The sequence below is a fragment of the Neopsephotus bourkii genome, unplaced genomic scaffold (genome assembly GCF_033783945.1).
Source record: "Neopsephotus bourkii isolate Nb327-2 ecotype Australia unplaced genomic scaffold, CSIRO-AGI_Nbou_v1 NB_1780, whole genome shotgun sequence".
NCBI lineage: Eukaryota > Metazoa > Chordata > Aves > Psittaciformes > Psittacidae > Neopsephotus > Neopsephotus bourkii.
Window position 1 is genome coordinate 1,760,804 of NW_026902254.1, and position 22,494 is coordinate 1,783,297.

Below are 22,494 nucleotides of genomic sequence, written 5' to 3' on the forward strand. Positions count from 1 at the left end.
AAACACATCCAGTGGTGACAATATCCAGACACAGAATATATGATGGTAATACTCTAAAATAACAAGTCTGGTAAGTATCAGTGTCCCATTCATGTTACATATATAGTATGAAAACCATATAATATTTATGTTGGACTCCAGGTGACAGCAAAGAACTAGCCAAAGTTTTTGTTTGCCAAAAGTATTCAACTAGGAAAGACTGCCTTGGAGAGAGAAAAAACAACTGATTTACTAGAGAAGATGAAAACCAACTGAAACAACTGATTATCAGAGAAACTAAAGTTCTAAATCACAGCTGATTACCTGTGGCAACAAAACTGAGAAGCTGAGACAATGATGGTACTAAACATAAAAGTAGCAGTGATTTTTTTTCCCATGTCTTGTCCATGTGACAAGCTTTATGAGGGCAAGCATTACTAAAGAAAAGGGTTGTCTGATGAATGGAAGTGTATTGGTTGCATGAGGAAACCCCTGCTGCCTATCAGCATGTTATGTACATGCTACATCTGTTCACCAAGCTACTGATTCAGGAGCTTTGTAAAACCAAAAGTCGTTCTAAATTCCCAACTAGCCCTTCAGCAAAGGTGTCTGTCCCAGTTCAAAGAAGAAAATCCACTCATCTAACATAAAGCAAAAGAAAACAAAATACCAAGGAATAAAGGGTCAACTGTATCACCTTACACATAAAGAGAAGCTGACTGAAGACTTTTATGCCTACTGCTGACACATCAGCTCTCACCAGAATAGATGCAGGCACAATAAGTGACAGCAGCAAACTTCTCAATATGAAGTAATCTGCTTTCCTGTAGCATGCACTGGTGTTGGCTGTGCATTTCATTGGCTTGCCGATACAAAGCTGACTGAAGCAAAACCAAGATCAGCTCCAAAGTCCCTCTGAAATGTTTATGCCCACTGATAAATTTTTTGGGACCCAGTACAACCTATTCACCTCCTGTACACCTACACAGCTTATAAGGAAAGCAAGGTAGCACAAAACCAAGATAAAAGTTATTTTTGTTTCTCCATACTATAAGTTTTAATAATTTATGCAATCAAAGTTAGAAATCATGCAATTTAGGCATTTCATTCTTTATAACAGTTGTGCATAGAAGATAGAGCTTCTAAAAATGATGTTCGTATTGCAGACCTTAATCAGACAACTCCTGAATGCAATTTGCCAAAATGTAACAACCAGAACATCAGATGTTTCACAAGTGGTTTTACAGAAGAGCATGACTGACCACTGAGGGTAAGAGTGATGATAACAGAGCTAGATTAAAAAACTAGCAGAGCAAAGACAGGATGAGGTTCACTCACAGTTACTAGTTTCTACAGCAGCATAAAAATAAATTAGGGTAAAAATTAACATGATGTACACGTTTTGAAACAGTAAAAGTGAATGTTTTTCAGCCTGCGTATCATTAAACAGGAAATACATTGCTCTAGGATATTACTGAGGCAAACTTACTAGGCTAATTATGACTATTCTACTTTCACTTATGTTAATTTTCTAACATGTTTTTTGAGGTGGAAGATGGATAAATTTTTTATGCATGATATGTGTCATGGATAAATTTAATCAGATTAAAAGAGACTAAATTAGATTCATTTATTTATGTCAATTTAGGTCACACTGTCTGGTGCGCCATTATAACTGAATGTCTCAATAAGATCAGGGCTTCACCAGGATTTCTGTGGAAATCAATGTACCATTTTTAAGCAAAACAAATTTTATTGTAAAATAAAAGCCTTAACAGGAAGCAAGATGTTCTTCTTTCCTGTTCTTAGATACCAGCAGAATGATTACAGAAGTCTGTCCCAGTTGGTGATTTCCTAAGAGAGTGACCTGAGACTCTCACCTGAAGAAGTCCAACTTTCCTATATGCCCTGCCCAGATGATAGTTGTGGAAAAGAGTAGATTGATTAGTGGGACACTAGAGATGAAGCAAATGATGGGGAAATGAGTTAGAAGTAATTGTTCACAGCCAGTGAAACCTTGTTGATGCTGGCTCACAGCCAGCAGGTTGCTTCAGATGCAGTCAGGCAAACCAAGGTCTGGGTTCAGCAGTACCTGTCACACCTGTACCTGCCTCTATCTCTGAGCTTCAGGTGACTTGAGCAACATCACCAGGAAAACCATGCAAAAGAAACAAGGAATTGAAATCTGGTCTCTTAATCACGTGGTCCAATTATTTCTCTTAAATTCTCTTATAATTTGCTTGGGTTTACTATTAACTATTTAAATAATCATTTTCAGAACACAATTTTGTGTGAATATTTTTGTGTGTGTGTTTCCTTAGTGACATTGCACAGGAGTAGAATCAAAGTAATAATTAAAAAATGGTAAAGCTTGAAACAGCCAACTTAACACACAGATTTCCTGACAGAGAAATCTCTTCTGAGGCATATGTTCAGAAAGCAGCCACGCAATGGCACTTAAAAATAACTCTGGTATCTCTTTTAGACTGAACACATTTCACTATCCCCCCACATCTTCACTCTGGCAATGAGAGTGTGGCTTTGGCCTGCCATGAAATAATAGACAATTTCTGCCACCTATCAAATATCCTCAAAGCCATAAAACTTTTATTTTCCCTGAAAAATTAGCTGTGGCCTTGTTTTTCTTTAAAGCAATGTGCTTTATATGTGAACAGTCTTTCTTACAGTAGGTGTCCTTTTGGTTCACCTATGCTTTGATAAATTTTAGAAAGACTGCATGACAAGATAATTCTATATCTTTTCTTAAAAAAGTATCCATAGTGAGGACAAAATAGCCTGTCATTAGCACTGAAATTCTACAATTACAAGAAAATACCACCTATACAAATGTTTTTATAGTTCAGCCCTCAGTATGAAAAATCTTCTAGTTCCATCCTAGTATTTTGTTGAAAACTTTTAGATACCAGCGTTCTAATTGCATTTATCTTTTAAATGGCCTTGGACAAATTACTCTGTAACTTTGTAATAGGAATTTTAAAATAATGGAGATACCCGAGATAAGTTTGAACTGGTTGTCTTATATAAAGAAGAATTTACACTTATTATCACTGATTAGCTGGGGGGGAAAAGGAGGGGAGGAAACAAGCTGAAGTATGCTGTAATGCACAAAGCCACAGAGAGCTCTTTCCAGCAGCAACAGTATTGCCTTTCATATATGCAAGCAATTAACGCCTTTGAACTGTGATAAAACCCTGTTTTGTTTTGTGGTGCTTCATGAGAACATTTGTGTTGTGCAATGTAAAGCACCTAAGCCTGATGTCACAGGCTGCAGGAAAGAACTTTCTGGATGTAAAGAGAACTCCTTTCACAGTGTAAGGTATGCAAACACATAGCACAGATTGCCCAGGGAGGTGGCGGACTCTTCACCCATGGACTTAATGAACTCAATTGTAGAATGCCCTCAGTAGCTGGAACCAGCCCTGCAGTCAGTCCTGCTCTGGGCCAGGACTTGGACCTGATGACCTCCAAAGAGCCCTTCCAACCTAAATTGTCCTGTGGCCCTTTCCTAGCTGATGCAACAGGCTCAGACAGATGAAAAAGGAGACTTTGATGTCATCAGACACATTAATGGTCAACAGGACTTTTTGCTATTGACTGTTCTGTGTCTTTTTTCCTCTTCTGCTCCACTTTCTGGCATATTGAAGCACAGCTTATTATTCCAATGTAAGAAAAAACAACAAAAATCAAACACCCTGTAAAACATCTTAAAATCACTTCCAGGAACTTCCACTGATTAGGTATAGAACTGAGTTAATTTAAGCAGAAATGTCCACTGAAAACACCAAGTTTACCTAACATGAACAAACGGGAATATCAGACCAGATCTTAACTGACTGGAGGAAACAAAGAATCAGGGTATCAGATGCAGAAGCCGCACACCCTATCATTGCTGCTCTGTGCTACCTTTTAATGTCTTCCTTCAAAGTTAACACAACATGGTTTCTCTCCCTTTTTTTTTTGTTTAAGAAACCCAACAAGCAATACAGAACTCCATGGACCTTCCCACAACTGGGTAACAAAATCACTACTAACAAAAAACAGCCACAAATGAAAGTCATAGAGATTGCTGAATGGTACAACATGAACCTTGCATTAACAAGAAAGAAAGAAGCACCCTGGGAGATGCTATGGCCTGAAGAACACTTACAGCATTTAGCCCACAGAGCTGGTAACAGGCCATGGTGATGACCACGGTAATGACCTGCCATCGCACCGCACGGGTTCTCAGGAGCTGAAGAACCGACACTAACTTGGTGTTTCTTTGGACTCGAGACTCTGCCAAAACTTCCTCTACTTCATGAGACACGTCTTCTTTCCCAAGGAAGGTCTGAAACGCTATAAAGAGAGGACATGTATTTTAGGCCAGATGTTTGTCACTACGTGCATTTATAACAGACTTGCTTCATAGGAATAGAAACGTGACAAAAATAGGAGACATGCATGGGCTACAACTTAAATATTCTTCTGTCAGCAGTATCATTCTGCTCTGGATATGATCCGGCTCATCTGTACAGTTGGTCTCAGATACTGCAACAAGAATATAAATTATTTGGCACCCTATCAGACTCCCTTACATTATTTCATATATAATATAGTTGAAGGTCCAATGCAGAGTCAAAACCATGTGCAATCTGAAAAAAGAGTTTAGTAGCAAAGCAGTTCTGAACATTATTTTCCTTGGCTACTTCTGCAGCCTAATAACATAGCAGACCCCATTGCTGGAGATAGCATAAAGAAGTAATAAAATATAAAAAACATATGTAAGTCTGGTAAATCAAGGCAGACATTTGGAACAAATAGCTGTTACTCTTCATATTACCTGTTGCATATAGACAAGAATTCAATTTGTCAAGATTGTTAACATTAACAAGAATTACCCAGAGCAGTTCAAGAATTTCTCATCAACGTTGGAGACTCAGAAGTGAATGTAGCTGGCAAATGTAAGCAAATAAATCTTGTCTCCTCAGAAAAACATAACATTTAATGTTATAGTATTGTGCATTGATGGATTCCTGTGATATCCTGCCCCTGGGAATAATAAAAGCTTTCCATCTCACACCTCATCTAAGAGGTACTACAAACAGATATCTCCTAATGGAGGTGGTGTATGCTCACCAACCTTGTTTTGCAGATACTGGATATGCTGATGATACCTTCATCACAATCTTATGAACATACCTTCAGGGGTTGGCTTTTTAAGATACATTGAAAATGCTCATCATCTTGGAATGACTGCAGGGAAACAATTGCATTACACATATCCCTGAAACAAGGTTTGTGACCCAGTAGGATGCTAAGTCTAAAAACAATCCTTTACACAGCAGGTCACTTAAAATTGTTATTTTTATTAAATGAATAATTTAATTCTCCTTAAAGCCAAATATATTTTTTTTCTCTTATCCATAGCTTTGCCTACAAATAAATGACCTTCTAATTTTTCAGTATGCATATTTTATAGTATACACTCTTCTGGATCCCAAAAAGGACTTGGATGGTCAAGAAAGCCATGGATAAAATGATCAGACACCAGTTAGGTTTCAGAGACACAAAATTTTAACTTTACCCAGTAGGTGAAAAAGCCAAGTAGAGACATTTGAATGCTGTGAGGGATAGGACACACAAATTAACCTGCTGTGTCCTCAGAGCATTCCTCTCCATCTCTTTGGTGAATGCTCAATGCTGCGCATTCTGCCTGGCTCCCAGTCTGGCAGTGCATGGAACAACCTCAAGCTGTGGGCCAAGATTTTCAGAGGCAGTTAGCACTTCTACTGCATTTTAATGGGCCCAACATGACTCTGCTTAACAAGAAGGACGATTTTCTTAAGGGATGAACACTGACCACCTCTGGGTGTTGAGCCAATACATAACATTAATTTATTCTGATACCCAGTTTCTCCCTTGGGAGAGGAGAGGTCGGAATTTTTAAATCTCTCAGAAACAACATGAGATTTATCTTTTCATGCAGGCCTTAGAGTCAGAAATGAGTTAACTAATTCAGACCTCAGAACCGAGAATTTAAGTTACTGAGTTTCACCCTTGGGCCAGTGCTCATTTATTGTTAAATGACATGCTAAACACTCATTAAAATGAGTGTGATGTGTTTAAAGAAACTGATGAGAAATATAAAATTAGAATAATGTGTGCCTTTGTTATTTTAAAGCCAGTGTCTCATGCTTAAATTACGCTTTACTCAGTATATATCCCTGATAAAGAGAAGTTCAGATAAAGATGATATATTTCTATCACCATAGTCATCTTAGGAAAGATTCTCTTGCATTTTTAAGCATCTGGTTTATCAGCGTAAATTAGGTCAGTGCACAATTTTCTCTATTTTGCCTGTCCTTAGATTCCTCAGCAGTAAAAAATATAGGTGCAGTCAAGTAAAAAGAAAGCAATCTGTCTTTATTGTACAAGGGAGCTTGTTGTATTTTTAGAGGGAGCAGGAAGTAAAAAACTGCAATTACCAAAATTACCAAGTACAAGGCAAAAGAAAAAAGCCTATAGACACCTGCTTTATTTTTCGACCCACCCTGGTATTAGGACCAGAAATGTAAATGCCACTAGAAAACTTTGATGAACACTTAAAATTACCAACAAGTCAAGAAATGCTAAGAAAATGCTACTTTAAGCATGCATACTTTGAGTAGACAGCACTCAGTCTTCTTGGAAAAACACATTTCCCTGCTACTCAACACATCTTCAATTTTCTTCCATTAACAGTTTTTCAGTACAGTAAGAATCACATTTTTATGCATAGTTAATGTTGAAATAAATTCTGTATTAGCAGAGAGATAGAAAAATTCAAAGGTCTTTCAATATGTGATGATCTATTCATTTTACATTTTAAACCCCTGCATTACTGGCATTGAGAAGCACAGCAGTTGTTCCTCTCCTCACTACAATGACTCAGTTCCCTCCATGGCTGGCTGTTTCTCTCTATAGGGGAATCTTATTTTCATGTCATGCTCAAAACCATCTAAGGAGTTACAGTTCCAGCAATTTTTAGGCCTTTCCCAGATTTCTTTTTAATTCTCTTGGGTCAGAGGTCCTAGATACTCAGCTTGCAAATGTCAGGATACTGCCTTTATAAGTAGCAGAAGTGTTGGATGGTCCCAGTCAAGGGGAAAGGAGCTACAAACCTCTTCAGTTTACACCACCGGTTTTTATTAATTTCAGCTAACTAAAGGCAAAATGCCTGAAACTGGTTCAAAGGTCTAGACAAAATCAGTTGGTACTGTCTTTAAAACCAAACAGGCTTTTAAATTAATGAAGATGGACATCCAAGAACTCAACTCCATGGAAATTTCTAATTCTTTTTCCACCGCAGTACTTTCAGGACTGCAAAGAGTTCTGCTGTTATTGTAAAGACTGAATTAACTGTAAATTTTGAGAAGACATTTTAAAGGATCAATATGTATTGTGTGGCTTACAAAATAGAGCCAGCCCAAGGCAAGAGGAGGAAGAAACATAAAGAAGTTGTCACAGGTAGCAGCTTGGGCTTATGCCTTTAAAAACACAATTAAATTAAAAACCTCATTGTTTCATTTTATTGATGATTAAGTATATTAAGCCCAGGGCCTTTAACACAAAGCTTTGCCCAAGATCTTCTTAAAGAGCATCTTCTTTGGCCACAGTTATTCTGGCCAGTATTCTGGAGGCAGAATACTGGGGTGGAATGGACCCAGTCAGGTACCTCCTACTGATGCTGGCTGCCATTTCTGAGCAATTGTAGACATAAGAGGTACCCTGCTGTTTGCCTCAAGACTCGCAAGAAGTTAACCCAACTTCAATGCTTTTGAATTTGATATGTAGTAATTTCCCTGTAGTAACTTCATGTCAACACAAAAATATTTGGCAAAATGAAAAACAGTTATTTTCATATCCCACTAATTTTATTAGAGCACTGAATAGTCAGAAGAATGATTTAGATGTACCTTGCTAGAAGATGTTTGAATAGCTATTTAAATTTATCAAAATATTAACTACTAACATGGAGCACAGCAAAATTTAAGAATAAATCTCAAATTTGCTATCCAATTCAGTAAGTATAACTGCAAGCAAAAGGCTTTAGGTTTTCTCATGTGTCAGCTCCTTCTCTTCCTGAGTAAAGGAACACACAGACTTTTGATGAGTTATGATCCAGTTTGGGATTACATCTTTACTTGTTCTCATGTCTGGCTTCACAGACCATCAATACAAAATAGGCCTGTTCAGGTTCACTTGAAACTAGCCAAGATGTACAATTAAAACAAAATACCCACGTGGCACCCTAAAATAACACAAGAATTGCTAAATCAAGTTATGTCAAAGGTCCAGTGAACTCAGCCTCCTTTGTAAAAGACAGGAGGTTTAAGAAAAGTTTAAACACAGAACAGACACACCATGATCACTTCAGCTTTTGGCAGTCAGCAACCATCTGAGATGAAGCCTCTACCATAAGCCAGCAAGTGTAGTAGTTTTGGCTATATTCCTTTCCAATTAGCATAGCTTAAGATGCCTGAAGACATACAAAAAAACCCACACAGATAAGCAAAAAATAAATCATATATATCCTTGTTATAATTTAAGTCACTGGATTTACAGCAATTTCTTCCTGCTACAGCTTTGTTTTTAACATCTGTCTGGTTTTAACGTGTGAGGGCCATGAAGGGCTTTTGCGAAAGCAGACAGCTGATTTTTCACAACCAGGAATGACCTCACTTTTTTATCACATGAGAAGGTATAAACTCTAAGCCACCTTTCTAAGAATTCAAATCTACAGTTTTTGTTATACCTCTTGTAATGCTTCTTCCATCACCATGGGAGTTCTATTGCATGACTGAACAGGTTAGATGAACAGATACTGTATGTCACCAGCAGATGTTACTGTGACATTTTATCCAAGTTATTTGACCCTTAAGACATCACAATATTCTTGTTCTCTGGCAAGCTGGGATGCCAGCTGAATTTCATCACTGATTTACATGAACTGTAGCTGCATCAAAAATGCAGGTTTACCTCCTTGTAACAGTATTCTTTAAGGGACACATCAACTCTCCAGCTGAAAGTGTTTATAACCAATGTTTCTAGTCGTAAAAGTGTTCTGACTTATCCCGCTACTGTTACTGTTTTCATTTATACTGCAGCATTGCCACAGTCACAGATCAGGGGTCCACTTAGCATGCAACTAAGACACCTAATGTCAGATCCCTGCTCTAGAGATTGGATGGCAATGTGCCAGATGCAATTACAGCAGCAGGTTTTTCTTTTTCTTCCTGTTTCTATCCCTGTTACTCTTCATCCCCACTGCTCTCTAACAACTGAATAATGATTTCCTTTCAAAGTCCTCCTCAACCGTTTAAATACCCATTTCTTCTCTGCTGTCTGATGAGCATTGTGGAGAAGGATCACATCAGTTAAATGCTAGGCATTTTTTCCCTTTCTGTTCTTATCAAGAGAGGAGAATGCTACTTATTGGGCCGTGGAGGGGAGCTGGGTTGACTCTACCCTCTCTCCATTACCAGACCGTTAGCTTTTTAAGCAAATCAGGTTTACAGATAGTGCTGTTGGTGCAGTCAACTATTCTCACCCCACAGCACGCAAATCAGTTCTCTCACATTCAGCAATGAGATGGGAATAGAATCACAGAATCATAGAATCATAGAATAGTTAGGGTTGGAAAGGACCTTAAGATCATCAAGTTCCAGCCTCCTGCTATGGGCAGGGACACCTCGCTCTAAACCATATCACCCAAGGCCTCGTCCAACCTGGCCTTGAACACTGCCAGGGATGGAGCATTCACAACCTCCCTGGGCAACCTATTCCAGTGCCTCACCACCCTAACAGGAAAGAATTTGGGACAGGAAAGAATATGGGACATAGTTCCTGTTGGTGCGAGGCAGGAAGTCAGGATGGTGACCTCCAGCAAGACAAGCAGAACTCAACTGTGAGCATTGCTTTTGGCAGACATGGTGTCCATGCAGCTGATTAGCCAGACATTGGCTCAGCCACCCACAGTGTGCGCTGTTTACACTGCTAGAAAGGGGAAAGTAGGGAACTGTGTAGGTACCCACTAATGGACATCAGGAGACATCACTCATCTGAGGCCTCACAGAGTAGCTTCTCACATGGTGGTGTGGCTTACATTTGCACATGATGCTTGCCTTCTCTAACCTCATCTCTTCTCTTTTTTTTCAACACTTACATAATGCATTTCATTCCTTCTCCCACTTTCAGCCTCTTATTTGCCACTTAAAGACATCTTGGTCTTTTACACCTCTGACAAAACATCATAGGATCATTAAACGGTTTGGGTCAGAAAGCACCTTTAAGATCATTTAGTTCCAACCCCAGTGCCATGAGCAGGGACACCTTCCACTAGAAAATGAGGCCACTTGCATTTTAGTAGTTATATTCTGGTTATCTCCTGGGGACAGAAGAAAGAGAGAGGATAAATGCACGAGCAGAACTTTGTGGAAACTCAATGACCTACATTATCCCACTGGATTTTCATTGTTTTAAAACATTAATTAGGAAGATAAATGTTGTCATCTCAATTTTAGAAGCTTTCATGTACATTTTAGAGTATTTCATAAGGACTGAGGTATCCATCTGCCTTACGTACAACAGACCTTTTACAAATAACACTTTTATGTTTCTCCAATAAGATATAATCCACAGTGAAATGTATATTTGCGTGAATAGCCTTCATCCATTAGTGGAAAAAAATAGATTTAGCCAGAAGAGACACTTGCACATTTCTGATATTAATTTTCAGATTTAACTGAAGAGACAAATAATTCAAAAGCATTACTATAGTCATAATTAAATTGGAGAATACCATGTTATCATTATATGGCTTACAAGCAGTGGAATTTTTAATAACCTACAAACTCTTCTGGTCTCCCTTATACTAAGGCTTTTTCTCCCCTATTTCTGATGATGATGTTAATATCCAGATGGTTTTTCCTGGTTGTTGATTCACTGTTATTTATCCTCCTATTCAGTGAATTCCCCTCCCAACCTGCTTTCATTATTCCACTGCATTACTCCCGATACTCAAAATTTGGCTTGTGCCTAATCTGAATTTTTCCATGTGCACTGGGATGGGGAGGAGGGCTCCAAACTCCCCAAGCTGCTGTAACATCACAGATGTTCTCTGTCCTGTCATTCCATAAATCAACAAACTCCTTCCCTAGCTATCCACATGCTATCCAAAGATCTAAAGATGCTGTCACTTTCAAATCTGCGTTAAGAGAGGGGTGATTTGAAAGGTTATACAATGGTAAGGCAATTGCCTGTGTTTCTAATGTGCTTCATAAGAAGGCATCTAGATACTTTATAACACAGAAGTATAAGATGATACGATTTATGCTGCCTTACATGTGGATTTTATGAATTCCAAAGTGATAATCTAAGAATCATTCTTACCTATTTGGCAGCTGATATCCTACAGGCTGCCTTGCTTGTGCAACAAGGTGACCAATTCTGAAAGCATGGCAGCCTGATAGGAAAGGCACCAAAATTCAAGGGGATGTATACACTTCACTCTCCTATGGTCCTTTGCAAACCTCTGCCTAGAAACATAAGCCCTTACCTGTTTTGAAAGCTCTAAAGATGACACTCAAAATGAGTTTCACTCTGTACTACAACATATCTCAGTATTGATATTTTGTTTTAGAATTAATCAGGTCAAAAAGCTTCTACTGATAAGCAGTTACTTTCTTTATTTTTTCTTATCCCAGCCTCTTCTTTTTTATTTAAAGTATCTAAATTTGTAGGACTTAAGGTGGCTCATGAAAGCCACCTTCTCATAATCAACAAGGGAACTGCTAAAGCTTATTTCCTTTCAACTGTTGAATAAGGTGTGGGTAGCTTTGCTCTCCTGACATCTACTCCAAAACCCACCTGCAATGCTTCTAGATTAGATTTCAGATCATTTTCAGAATACTTCCCAGGCTGCAGCTGGCCCACTACCAGCAACAGTAAATGTTGAGAATTTCAAGGCAGGTGGTGTTACTTTATTGCCAATTTTTTTATAACCTTTAAACTCTATCTAGCAGAGGTCCAGCTTCACTGTCAGTGCTGAGGTTTCCAGATACTAAGGCAGGACTTCCAATAGATCCCTACCACAAGTGTGACATTATGCAATAGCATTGTAGATGTGGAATCTTTGCCAGCCAAAGCTCTGGAAATATATCTACAGTTTTATCAGGTAGAAATGAGACAGTTGCAACTTGGCATCCAAGGCATGAAAGAATCCCAGCCCAGCTGTGGTGCTGCAAGATTATTACTACTGTTGCGTAGTAGTAGAGTCAGCCCCAGGCTGCTCACTGCTGTGTCCCTGCTGGTGCTCTGCCCATGGCTGGCAGGCAAACCCTTTCCTTCATGGTCCGTGGAAAAGCTGTCCTCTGCCTTACCAAACCTGTGCTGACTCTGTAAAGCTGAACAGTTCTCCCCAAAGCCTTGTTGCTTTTGTGTGTTTTTATTAACACTGAACTGTATCTCTAAACGCCCGAGGTGCCAGCATTTACAGAATTCTTCATTCAACACCAAACCAGAGTTCCCAAACATGGGATTCTTTTCCTTAATGTGCCATTTCTATTCCACAGGGCTCGTCAGATCACAAAAGACCAGTTTTTCATTTCATAGTAGAAGAAACGGGATAATTTGCATTAATTTTATTATAAAAGAGTATTAAATTTAAGTTGCAGGAACTGATTCACACTTTGCAAGTAATTCTGCAGTCAGCTAGATGGTGACTGAAAATGTAGGGGTTATATTTAAATGAAGTTTTTAAGAGCAGTTTCTAAAGCACAGTTATGTTCTGCAGACATTTTAGTATTGCACTAAGACTCCTTCCTTCTTTGTACCCTGCTATTTTTAATGTGTCCCTATAATAAGCAAAACCATTTTTTCAACGTTTTCTCAGCCAAACAGAGTGATATATTAGAACTTAACAACTGACTGTAGTAATTTTACTGGGGCAGAGCATACAGCAGCTGTGCTCACACAAGCAAATTATTTTATACATACAACTTAAAGAACAAGATATTCTCGTCTGTGTCTATGAAACTGAAGCAAGCTATATGGAAGCACTTGAAATTTTCAGTTATATAGGTGTATGTGGTTTTTATTAGATCTACAAAAGGTTATAGAGTTACAGAACAGGATCAAGCACAGTAACTACTGAAAAAAACAACAGCAACAGAGCCAGTACTTTAGCTAGCCAAACTGAAAAGACTGTAGATAAGGGAGAATCATGAAGACAGAAATCACTTATCATTCCCAAATGAACCCTGCATACAGTGGCTTATGCACAACAGCAAGATGATTTGGTTAGGTTTGTATCACCATGCACAGTGCCATATAGGTTAGTTAATTGTGGAATTTTATTTATAAAAAATCCAAAGCAATAATATTTATACATGCAAACAAAAAATGTGAGGGAAAGATAATTGTCAAGAAAATCTCTGTCATTGGAATATTCTGCTTTTACTGTGATATCAGAACTACTTCCCAGCCTGCACCCCTACAATAATCACCTTTGGTTACAAGAAAGTGACACATCATACCTCTTTCTGCCTTGCTCGTGTTATGTTTTTCAAGTAGGAGGTAACGAGGACTTTCAGGAAGAAAAGGCAGAATCACAACTTGTATCAGTGAAGGAACAGTAATTGCTCCAAATAAATAAGGCCACAGAGATTCCTGCAAACAAATACAAACATACATCAGTAATACTGTCCCTAGTGATACTAGGAAGAAAAAGAGCTTTGATAGGAAGCACTGTAACTTTTCAACATCCAACATGTTGTGTCAGTGAGTAGTGTTGTCTCCTGCCTGAGCTAAGTAAGCAGTTTGGACACTTCCCCCTCAGATCACCCTACTCAAAGGCCAAGAAAGACAGAATTCAAGCCATCAACTGACTGAGAATGAAAAGAGAGGCTAGGAAACAGCAATGAATAAATAGCATATTTTGACTTTCCTTCACCATCAACAACTAAACATGCAAAAATGTCATATATATATATATACATTCAAATATATATTCTACAAATCATCCCCATTCACAGATGCATCACACATTAGCTTTAAGAACCAGTACAACATTGTTTTCATAAAGTTATGTGTACCTTATTGGTGTCTCTTAGTCTAATCTAATTGATGTAAAATATATATATACACACATACAACGATTGAGCTAACTGTATTATAGTCATAATATGGGTAAAACCCCACTAACACTTCAGCTAAGCTACAGTTTAGCATTTTTGTACTTTTTGGTGTAATGCAGGCAGTGACCCTTCAGCAATTCACAGGTGCCAGGAATGAACGGAGTTGGGCTAAGGTCTCTCTTCTACTTGGCAAAACACACTTGCCTTACAGGTACAACTAACACATAGTTGGGCAGTTTTCATTTCCATTCAGAAAAGAAGACGTAAGAAGATATATACAGCTCAACACAACTGAAGTGAAAGACAGCTATGTAATTTGACTAGAAAAAAGGTGTCTGGCTAACTGATGCAAGGTTATCTTTACGGATGTTTTCTCTTGCAGTCAATGATTCCACCCCTTAAGATAGCTTCCATGCTAATTTAAGTATATTTAAGTTTCACCTATTGTCCTGTCCCAAATCACAGGACCTTAAGTCCTTTGATTTGATGGTAGTGTAACTAAGAGTAATGCATTATAGTGTTTCCCATTCTGAATTACCTAACCTAGCTCAGATGTTCAAATGAAACTCTAACAACCCTCTTCCCAAGTCCATGAAAGAGAAAGTGCTTTTTCTAATTGCTTTGCAAGTAATCTGCTGGAAGACTCCAGCAAGGACCTGAAACACAAGAGCCATCTGCAGCATCCCAACCAATGCAAAGCCCCAGTAACCCATCTTTGGCAAGAGCTACAGCTGAACCCAAACACCTCCATAGAGAATCCAGACAGTTTTAGCCTTCCAGAGCCCCACTGCTGTGCAGTGAAGAGCATGATGCACTGCACTATCCAGCACTAGTTAAACAAATCTACTCAACTGCTAGCAGATTTCACATACAACTTGACTTTGATAATTGTCTTTGAAATCAACTGAAGTTGTGAACATCCTCAAATGCATTCATTATTTAAAACCAGCTATAGAGAGTGACCTGAGCAAAGCTCTTTCAGGGAAAGGCTGGGAAACGCTGTATAAAATTTATCTAGCTCTCTGGGCTTACTCTCAAGAAAGTAGCTGAAGGAGAAAGGTGCCAACAGTATTATTTTCTCCTGCAAAATGGCCCTCAATCTGTCTGTGTTCTTAAGATAGCTTCTGTTCCAACTGAATGCCAAGATGAAATTTTTTTGATGTATTCTCCAAGTTCAGCATTCATCTATTTAATTCAGTGCTTTCTAATCTGAGACTTGGTTCTTAATTGAAAAGCCTACTGAGACTTGAGTAGACCTACAGTTGAGGCATCATGTCTAGCACATTTTCAAAAGCTTGGCTAGATCAAAGGCAGATTGCACTGTATCCTGGCTGCTTGAGCTCTGAGAGGCACGGGGGTTTGGATCCCATCCCTCAGTCATTCTTCTATCCATTCAAATTCCATATTTCCCTAAACTGAGATATATTTCAATATAACTTTTTGCAGTCAAATAGAAGGTCAAAAGCCCCCAAGCAATTTTCCATTGATAGTTTTTATTTTACATTCTCCCACTTCAGCAATGTCTAAACCACCATGTACTGCATCATATGGGATGCAGTCCAAGCCATAAAGCTGAGCCAGGGCCTGAGATAACTGAATAACTCCCAGAGGGAATATGAGGGGTATATCCTAATCAAATTTTTCACTTGCCCTTTAAGTGACAGAGAGGTTTTGCATCAAAATCTCCTGGGATAAGAAAACAACCTGAGAAAGGGATTCTTTCAAACAATTTCAAGATCAAGCTTATCAGTCTTCTTAAGAGGCCCCATTAGTTTCAAGATTTCTTCACTCCCCTTTTTTTTTTTTAAATGCAGTTGAGTGGAGAACTTCACTTAATGAAAGAGAATCACAAGTGGTTACAATCTGTTTATAAACAAATCAACCTGAACCTTCTTTTGAAAACTAGAAAATTAACCTGAGGTTAAGACTGCAAGAGCAGTTAATAGTCACATAAAAACGTATGTATCTGTAAATTGTAAGAAAACAGGCAGTATAACATCAGTTTCATTCTGTCTCTGTCTGGAATAATTTCACAGAATATAAACACTCTTGCTATGTACCATATAAAAAAGTTTATCGGACATTAGAACTTTTTACAATATCTCTAGATAAAAATCTTACGCTTGGTCAGCACACCATATTTTCTGTAGGCTTTTTCCCACAGTGTCAGGGACACTTATTAAAGGAAGAAAAAAATATTTTCTTCTGTATATTGCTATTATTGATATTCTAGTAACATATGGAGACTTACACCCCTATTAATGTCTCCCATAGCATATGGTTTTTCAAGCAGTCACATTTCTCTCAACTCTTCTGAAAGCGTCATTTTGAGGAAGCTGTGAATGAGACTGACCTTCTGAACTCACTTTTTGCAATAAAGAACAGCCCCTGACAGTATAATAAAAAGCCCTCTATTTTCAGCACGTAAGATACCAAGTTTCCTTTGTTTCCTCCATGAGGGATTTCTGTTTTACCTTTTACTGTGATAACTTTTAAACCTTAAGGCAAACACTCATAAATATGAGCCTACTTTCTATTGCTGGAATGAACTGATCAGAAAATCACTGAATGGAAACTTCTCCATCCATTTCAAAAGGTTTTGGGTGATGTCTATCCAACACTATAGAATAGATGTTTTATTTGCTTTTCTCTTAATTTACATTATCCGTGTTCAAATTATTCATTCCACTACAGAAAATAACTAGAAGATCTAAAATAAATTTAATATATCTATAAAAAATTATGAAAATCAAGCTGTAATAGATCTTAAAGGGAATTAAAAGAAGCAGGAAGAAGGAGGGGGTTTAACCTCTTTAAGAAAGAATAGGACAGGATACAAACTGGCATAATGATCAAAAGCAATAATAAGGCAAGGGCAAAAGACAGCGTAGGTGTGACTTAGAAGACACATTAACACTTTGCCTGTTGTCAACAATAAGAAGAAGCACACAGGCACTGCTGAGAGAAATGAAAACAACCACATTCCATTTTATTTCAGGAAAAACTTTAAAGAGCATTAACTATTTTAATTACAGGGGACCTGATTCATCCCCTGCTCAAAATCGATACAAATAGCATTTCAAGATGGTAACATTTTAATTTTAAACTGTCACATTATGGATATTTGCTTAGACTGGAGTATGAAAAACTGGGCTTTGATTTATTTACAAAAGACACTTAAATATTAGGGAAAGTCTGACAACCACAGACTCATTCATTCAAAGGTTGTTATAACAAAGTGCAAAGCTGAAGAAATACAAAGAAGAGAGTGAGGGGAGGAAATGAATAAAGAATGACATGGACTTATCAACTGCAAAAGAGATGGGATTAACCTATACCAGAATGCAGTAAAGCAAATGTTACCATGTCAGAGAATCATTGGTTAAAATGCAGAAAATAGAACTTACTGTAAAAATTAAAGGGTGGAAAAGAAACTGGCAGGGGTAAATGTCAACAGGCACCTCTGTCAGCTGAAGTCTTGGTCCTTATGAAGTTCAATGACCTATTTAAACACCAGTTACATTTAATATTTTCACTAATTTGATGAAATCTGAATACACTTTCAACACAGAAAAGGCTAAGAATATACACATAGATGTAAACCTTTTAAAATGGAGAACTGAGTCATTGACAGGGTCACACAACAGAGGTGGGAAGAAGTGCTGCACAGCCCTGTATGTGGGCAGTCATTTTTTGAAAGACCTAGTGAGGCCACTGAAGTATTCAAGACATAGGACAGGATCGAAAAGACTGAGTGAGGAAACACATGACTGCCACAGGGTCTGCTTCCTCTCTCAGTAATTGCACTTATTTAGTAAACAGCCTAACCTGGACACTCTGCATCCCCACGTGACCATCAACCACTACAGCACTGTCAGGATCCTTGTTTGCCCTTTGCCCCAAGTTTGGTTTTCTGTGCTGTGAAGGTCCCCACATCCAGATGAGCATCCCTGACCCCAGCTGCCCCAGGGCACTTGTCCCACATCCCTGTCTCCCTTCCGTTCTACAGCCACAGGGTAATTACTGCACCGCAAATACAAGACCCGAACACCTCCTTGTAGGCAGCAGTCTGCACAGGGCGTAGGTAGCACGGGTCAATGCCCAGAGGGCTCCAGCCTTGCTCTGCATCCCAGTGTAACAGCAATGCCACCTCACATAGCTATAGAGGGCTTGGTTAGCTTTACTGCTTGAAATATGCAAGACATTGCAGCAAAACAAACACCCACTCTCCCTTTTTCACATTCATTGCTCAGGGTGAAGTGTGACACCTCTCAGTGAGCAGGTCTATTTACCAGTCACTGCTAAATAGTCACTATTGAAATATTAATTCTGTAATTCCTTGGGGATGGAGGTGTATGATGGGTTTATGACAGAGTGGAACACCTTACAAACAGCAACGATTCTTTTGTATAATACCTTTCACATGTAAAATGGCATATTTTACCCATTTTATATGTGGGGTGAGCATGAAATACAAGGTAGTCAAAATGTCCAAGAACTAGTGATTTGGCAGTGTCTTCTCTTTTGTGTTCCTATAAGAAGCAGGGACACATTTAAAACTTTAGTTTGGTAAAATACAATAGCATGCAGGCAAAACGATTTACATCTAGTATGATTTCCAGATGCTCTGACGCATCTTGTCTTTCCTCCTGCTGCAGCCCCATAAGGATTAAGGTCTTTGGGGTTTTCTGTGTCGCATCTGCCAGTTCCACAGGGACATCTAAGGTAGCTTAGGGCATTAAAATGATACTGTATGCTTATGTTCAAGCAACTGAATCTTATCCTCTTTAGTAGAGACTTGGCATGAAAATTTCATATCAGAAATACTCAGTTTTCACACACACAAAAAATCACGTCCTTTCTCAGAGCAGACTGAGCAGATGTATTTGGGTGTGCAAAGCTGAGAACTCTGTCCAAGTCCAGCATTTCTGTTAATATGTTACCACACCACATAAACCACTCCTAAATTAAAGGACAACCTCACTGGCCTGGAGCCAAGGACTGAAAAAGCATTGAAATGAAACTAATTTCTTAGCGTTAGAACTGTCTTTTCTTCCTAGAGTCAAGGGTATGGCACAGCGGTGAAGATCATGAGGCAGCTGAGAAATGAGTATTTCTATACCTCAGGCTTCAGACCAGCTACTCACACAAGATGCAGGACAACTACCTTCCTCTTTACCTTCCCTGTGCCCTTCCAAACACAACACTACAACCTTCTTTGGCTGCAGAGGGCAATGCCCTTCCCATCTAACTGTTGCATCCTTGCTGCATACAATTTTCTCTTTGTATGACCATTCCCGTAACTCACTTCTGTCTTTTAACAACAGAATTACAAAGTGCTTACCTTCTTGTTTAAAATAGAGGCAACACAGAGGGTATGTGTATTTCACCTCTGTTCTGCGCCCACATAGATATATTTATATGTCAGTACTACAGATACAGCTGTGACAAGAAAATTACTGAGTCCTAGTGTCTTCCCAGGTATTAAACACCACAGAAAGTTACCAGACTTAAGGCTGCAATATAAAATTCACAGAAGTCAGCGGGAGGTTTTTGTTACTGAATAAAGGACTTTTGGATCAGGAATTAAAATTTTCTTAAAAGTGGTTGGTGTCCAAATTCTATGACCTTCTATTAATTAAATCGCATGTTAAATCATGTACATACTGAGAAAGAGAATTAAAGTGTCTGTTTCAATTTCCCAAGACACTTTTTGGTCCAACTTTTTATTGGAGTGACAATTAGCTTTCTACTGCACATTCAAATGGCATCATTTTTTTTCATTATTTATTTATTTCTGAGAACAGCAAATAATTTCTGAGAAAATCAATGTAAAATGGTGAGCTTTCAAGTGGGATTATTATCAGAAATCAGCATGTTGGGGGTGTTGGTCAATGAGAAACTTAATATAAGCTGGCAGTGTGCGCTCACAGCCCAGAAAGCCAACCGTATCCTGGGCTGCATCAAAAGGAGTGTGACCAGCAGGTTGAAGGAAGTGATCCTGCCCCTCTACTCTGCTCTTGTGAGACCTCACTTGGAGTATTGTGTGCAGTTCTGGTGTCCTCAACATAAAAGGACATGGAACTGTTGGAACAAGTCCAGAGGAAGCCACGAGGATGATCAGGGGACTGGAACACCTCCCATATGAAGACAGGCTGAGAAAGTTGGGGCTGTTCATCCTGGAGAAGAGAAGGATGCGTGGAGACCTCATAGCAGCCTTCCAGTATCTGAAGGGGGCCTATAGGGATGCTGGGGATGGATTCTTCGTTAGGGACTGTAGTGACAGGACAAGGGGTAATGGGTTAAAACTTAAATAGGGGAAGTTTAGATTGGATATAAGGAAGAAATTCTTTCCTGTTAGGGTGGTGAGGCACTGGAAGGGGTTGCCCAAGGAAGCTGTGAATGCTTCATCTCTGGCGATGTTCAAGGCCAGGTTGGACATAGCCTTGGGTGGCATGGTTTAGCGCGAAGTGTCCCTGCCCATGGCAGGGATTTGGAACTAGATGATCTTAAGGTCCTTTCCAACCCTAATTATTCTATGGTTCTATGTATACTAGAGTGTCTTTAGAAAGAACTATTAGTAGTATGTTGGAGCAACATAAAATTTCTGAACAAACTTCCCTTTAGCTGTGCATGCAGACTCAGGTTAATTTCCGTTAATAGTAAGACATAAAATAATAAATTAAAATAATTGAAGAATATAAGATTCAGTTCCTCAAACAGGAGCATATAGTATCACTTTGATGCCTTAGGGTACCTCAGTTATCGGTGTGGGCCTGACTGATGTGACACACACAATTCCAGAGACCTGCACCCTCCTCAGGCTGCAGCAGGAGGTGAAACAAAATGCTTCAGAACATCTAGAAATTGCATTAGATGTAATGTGTGATTTTTTTTTATGTGATTGTATTTTTCCAAACTGCAAGGTTTAGATTTAAAGATTTAGATTAAAAGATTTAGACTTAAAAAAAAAAAAAAATCTCACTTTCATTTGACATTTACTCTAAGTTTAAAGAATCCCACAAAATGCTAATTGAAACTATAACTTCTGTTTTTTCTTTTTGACAGGGTTTCAAAAGAAAACTAAGAAACACAAGTTTAGAAAATACACCTTACTACTAAATACAATGACTAAACACTACTCTGTGATGCTTAACCATTTACCACAGCATTAATATCCAATTTTTAAAGGACAAATTTACATATTAGAACATGAATTTGCAATGAGTGACTTTACAAAGGACCATAGAAATTAAAACTGAAATGTTAATCATCCAGAGCCTTCAAAAGGTTTAAATGGTGGTTATCTCCCCAGAATGTGAAGCACACTGAGAAGGAAGGCACAGGTCAAATAATTTTACATTTATTGCTTAAGAACAGATCTCTAAACATTATCAGATACTCAAGCACTAAGGAGACAGGCAAATCTGAAACGTTCATTTGCTCATAAACTTCTGAAGCAGAGTCCGACTAACACAGGGTAAGATGAGGTTCATGGGAAGATACTGCCTGCTATTAGGTAAATTACAGTAAGTGAAAAAGTCCACCTTTTCTTGTCTGACAGAGAAACAAAAGGTCAAACCTTAAATATATAGACAATATAAACAAATGCTTTAAGTTCAATTCCATGTGTTAACTACGCTTCAGTGGATCAGGAGAAAGCAGTCTAACATATTATAAGCCACTGCTCTCATCTTCCATGGTATTCTGAAGTCTTTACTTCAGACCTGTTGAAGGATGTCTTTCCATGAAAGCTTATCTACTGCTTTTCCCACTGACCTAATTAAACAAAGTACTGCTACACAGAAATCGTATCTTCACAGAATTTAGGTGGGCACTGTTTTGAGTGTCTATGAGAAAGTAGACCTCACTGATGATAAACTTTCATCCAAGCATTAGATTCTCTGTCACTACATCTGTTGATTAGCAATAAGTCTAAAAATAAATATATACTTGTATCTTCATAGCACCCTTTTTTCTATAATCGCACTTCCACATTCAGCCAAATCCATTCCTGCAGGATGTTTTCCTTCCCAATGCAAAACTGCAACATCTGAATATTACATATAGCAAACCAGTCATGTGTTGCTCCTGAAACTTCAGGAACTGAAGTCTCACAGCACAGCTTTAATGGACTGAAACTCATTTGCAAATGCAAAAACTCATGGCTGTTTTCCCACACATTACTTAATGAGTTCTGTACAGAAAAAGGATGAATAAGTAGCTTTGTGTCGGTCTGCGGGAACCAATAAAAAGTTGGTTTATAATCTCCAGTAAACACATAATATCAGCTGGTCCACAATAGATATAAACCATATAACTCATTTAATATCCCCATTAC

General features: G+C 38.5%; 1 protein-coding gene across 4 annotated transcripts in view; it reads right to left on the reverse strand.

Moving 5' to 3' along the window:
* SLC2A9 (solute carrier family 2 member 9) overlaps nucleotides 1–22,494 on the reverse strand; it is a 119,349-nt gene that overhangs the window by 50,273 nt on the left and 46,582 nt on the right. For all 4 annotated transcript variants that reach the window (XM_061379639.1, XM_061379638.1, XM_061379637.1 and 1 more), the window contains 2 exons: nucleotides 13,554–13,686; nucleotides 4,148–4,335 (listed from right to left, as the gene is read on the reverse strand). In XM_061379639.1, the coding sequence (XP_061235623.1) occupies nucleotides 4,148–4,335; nucleotides 13,554–13,686 (321 nt within the window). The remainder of the gene's footprint in view (nucleotides 1–4,147; nucleotides 4,336–13,553; nucleotides 13,687–22,494) is intronic.